Source organism: Morus notabilis, unplaced genomic scaffold (assembly GCF_000414095.1).
Source record: "Morus notabilis unplaced genomic scaffold, ASM41409v2 Scaffold131, whole genome shotgun sequence".
NCBI lineage: Eukaryota > Viridiplantae > Streptophyta > Magnoliopsida > Rosales > Moraceae > Morus > Morus notabilis.
The window spans coordinates 227896-230939 of record NW_010360208.1 but is presented as its reverse complement, the minus strand read 5'-3'; the positions used below and the strand labels follow the sequence as shown (position 1 = coordinate 230939).

General features: G+C 34.1%; 1 protein-coding gene across 1 annotated transcript; it reads right to left on the bottom strand.

Annotated features, from left to right (window-relative positions):
- Positions 1-243: 243 nt before the first annotated feature.
- LOC21391145 (GATA transcription factor 15) lies at positions 244-1593 on the bottom strand. Its single transcript, XM_010096035.2, has 3 exons — positions 1001-1593; positions 756-896; positions 244-656 (listed from the first exon to the last, which is right to left on the bottom strand). Exons 1-3 carry the CDS (start codon positions 1019-1021, stop codon positions 378-380), a joined length of 441 nt encoding a protein of 146 aa, XP_010094337.1. The 5' UTR covers positions 1022-1593; the 3' UTR covers positions 244-377.
- Positions 1594-3044: the final 1451 nt, after the last annotated feature.

The window sequence follows — 3044 nt, the reverse complement described above, 5'->3', positions numbered from 1 at the left end:
AGAAGAAAATGCAAAGCACAAATATACCAAGGACAACAAGAAATAGATAGAAAGAGATATCATTGGTACCAATATTATGTCAGCAAAACTTATAATTAGAATTAATCTTCAATAAATTCTTACACTTGATCTGAGTACTCTCCTTATCCCAAAAACAGTCAGTCAAAAAACTAATAAAAAAAGGAACAACAAACAAGCTATAGCAATTAAAACTAGGAAAGAAAAAAAAAATTTCTTCACCCATTATAGGGACAGGCACATAAGGAAGAAGATAAATTTTTAGAGAGAGAAAGAGAGAGGTTAGACTTGAGACAAATCTCTAAACAAAAAACTCTAAAAATCCCAAATTCTTATTATTAATAATTATATTTTCTCTCCTAAGCATAAACGGAGCCATAAGAGAGAGACATCAAAAGCACAGCCGCTTGTTCTTCTTCACCCAACTTCTTTCGTTGTCTCTCCACCGTTGATCTCTGCATCAAAACTTCTCTTCCCAAAGCCATCATTAATTTCTGCTTCAGCCCATCACCTAATTTCCCATTATTATTATTTCCATTTTTTTTGTTGGATTTTCGCTCTTCGGAGCTTCCTTTGTTCAAACCCAGAATCGCTCTTCTCTTCTTCCGGCTTCTGATCCCACATGCATTACATAAAGACTGCAACAACAATATAAATAAAAAATAATTAAAAAACTTTGAAAATTTTGAAAAAATGAAAAATGAAAAACAAATCCTGATCTGATGATCAAAAATCACCTTAGGCCCGGCTGGCCCACCTCTCCAGAGAGGGGTTTTGGTGGTCCCACAATCGGCGCAGGTTTTCTTTTGGCTCTCCTCTGATGATGAACTCCCATTTGAGTTTTTCCCGGTGATGTTGTCATCTAACGGCTCTGATCGCTGCATCAGAAATCAAAAACAAAAACGATCAGATCAGTGATTCAAAATCAAACGGAACAGAGAGAATAGAGATTGAGATTTCAGCTATGGGTTTGATCACTCACTTTGTCACTCTGATCCAACATTTTGTATCGGTTATTTCGAAGATCTGAGCTGGACCCAGTTGAGAGGAGGTCCAAAACTGAACTGGGTATCGGCGATTTGATCGAAAGGAAAGAGTCGAGAAACAGGGGAAGAGAGAGAAAGAGGAGAAAGAAAGAGATCAAGATCAAAACAGAGCAATCAGGGAAGTTGTGAATGAGATTGAAATAGATCCATTTGATTTCTGGCGAGAGAGAAACATTTGGTGGGAAAGAAAGAGATCGGACTCGAGATAGAGAAGAGAGGGATCACTGATCACTAATCACCAGTGATGAGAGAGAAACAGAGGAGATATATATATATATAGAGAGAGAGAGAGAGAGAGAGAGAGAGAGGAGAGAGAGAGAGAGATTTGAAATGGAGAGTATCGAAATATTGTTGCTAGAGAGAAGAAAGCTTATTAAACCGACATGCAGGAAGAGAAGAAGAGGAGAGAGTGAGCCAACTGTGCGTGCGCGGCAGAGAAAAAAACAGGGTAGAGGTTAGTGAGAGAGAAGAGGAGAGAGAAGAGAAAGAAAGAGGAAAATGAGGAATCCAAACCGACATACACACACTAACCAGCCGCAGCAGATCTAAAAGTGCCCTCTCTCTCCCCATCTTATATAAATGGGTATACGAAACCCTAGCCCTCCCTGATATCATACAAAATGACGAAAATGCCCTTACTCTAGAGAGAGAAGGGATTTTGGGGTGCCAACACAAACCCCGCCAAAAAGGGGGTGTTTTGGGGCTGAAATGAACAAAAAGGGCGCCATAGTTTGGTGGGTTTCCATGCCTTTTTGTGAATTTATTTTTTGGAGTTTTTTAAATTTTTGGGGATTATGTAATTATTGGTTTTATTATAAGGAATTTCTCTAATAAAATCAAAAAAATAAATTATTTATAGTTTTTTATTTTTTAATTGTTAAATTTATAATAAAAATTATTTATTTTATATATATATTTAATTTAATATAATTTTAATTAGATTTAATAGTCATTAAAGAGTCTCATGAATTTTATATGTTATGGCAAAGAAGGCATCCTTTTAATAAGTCATTAGTATTGTACTGAAATTATTGTTTATCAATTTTTAATTAAATGTAATTTTCTTAAAAAAAAAGAGTGGGAAAATGGATTTTGTGGTTATTTAGGCAGGCTAAAGATTTTCGTCCTTAGTTTCCGAGTCAGAGAGATGTTGTATCTGCGCCGTCTAATAGGTCAACGTACCCATTTTGAGGTCTTCAATGTTCTTACATTGGCGGCAAAACTAAAATCATACATTAATCTTCTGTTTCTTTATAAAAATATATGTTGCAAAACTAACGGTGATTTAATAATCTATATTATTAATGCAATCAAACTGTTCCGTAACAATGTCAAATATCAGTAATTTGACTATCATTTAATAATTTTATTTTTATTGCTTGGTAGAATAATGTAATAATTTTATCCAACCTTATACATTTGGTGATGCATTGTGAATGGTAATAAATAACAGTGTTTTATTGTTAAGGGAAGTGACCCTTATATTGCACCTAGTTATACCCCCACATTTTTAATAACTTCGGAATTTTATGGTATCCTGAGGTATCCAAGTGGTAAAATCTATGTTTTTCTTAGGATGGGACCATGGGTGATGGTGCAACTATTAGATATATTTTCTTTTTATTTTAAGGATCAGTTAAGATTTAATATAATATTGTAAAGCCTTATTTTAAGATCTTGTATTCAGACAAAAAAATTGTCTTGATAAGTTTAGAATTGTGTAAGTGAAACTGAGATCATTTTTTTGAGTAAAAATTAGGTTCATTTTCTTTTCGTTTTGTTGATGCCTTTTGAATTTTTACTATAGACGAAGAAGATTAAGGACAGGATGAGAGCAACAATCTTCTTTTTAACTTATCAAAAAAAGAGAAGTGATAAGATCCATGTCTCGTTCATTTAACCGATCTGAGTTTTCAGTTTTAAGTTTCTACAGTAAAAAACTCTCAGAAAATGTCACATTTAACTTTTTCTGCTGCAGTG

Coding starts and splice junctions, on each gene's coding strand:
- LOC21391145 (XM_010096035.2), bottom strand. CDS start 1,021: ATGTTGGATCAGAGTGACAAA. Junction 897..1,000: donor TGTTGGATCAGAGTGACAAA/GTGAGTGATCAA, acceptor TTTCTGATGCAG/CGATCAGAGCCGTTAGATGA. Junction 657..755: donor GTGGGCCAGCCGGGCCTAAG/GTGATTTTTGAT, acceptor TTGTTGTTGCAG/TCTTTATGTAATGCATGTGG.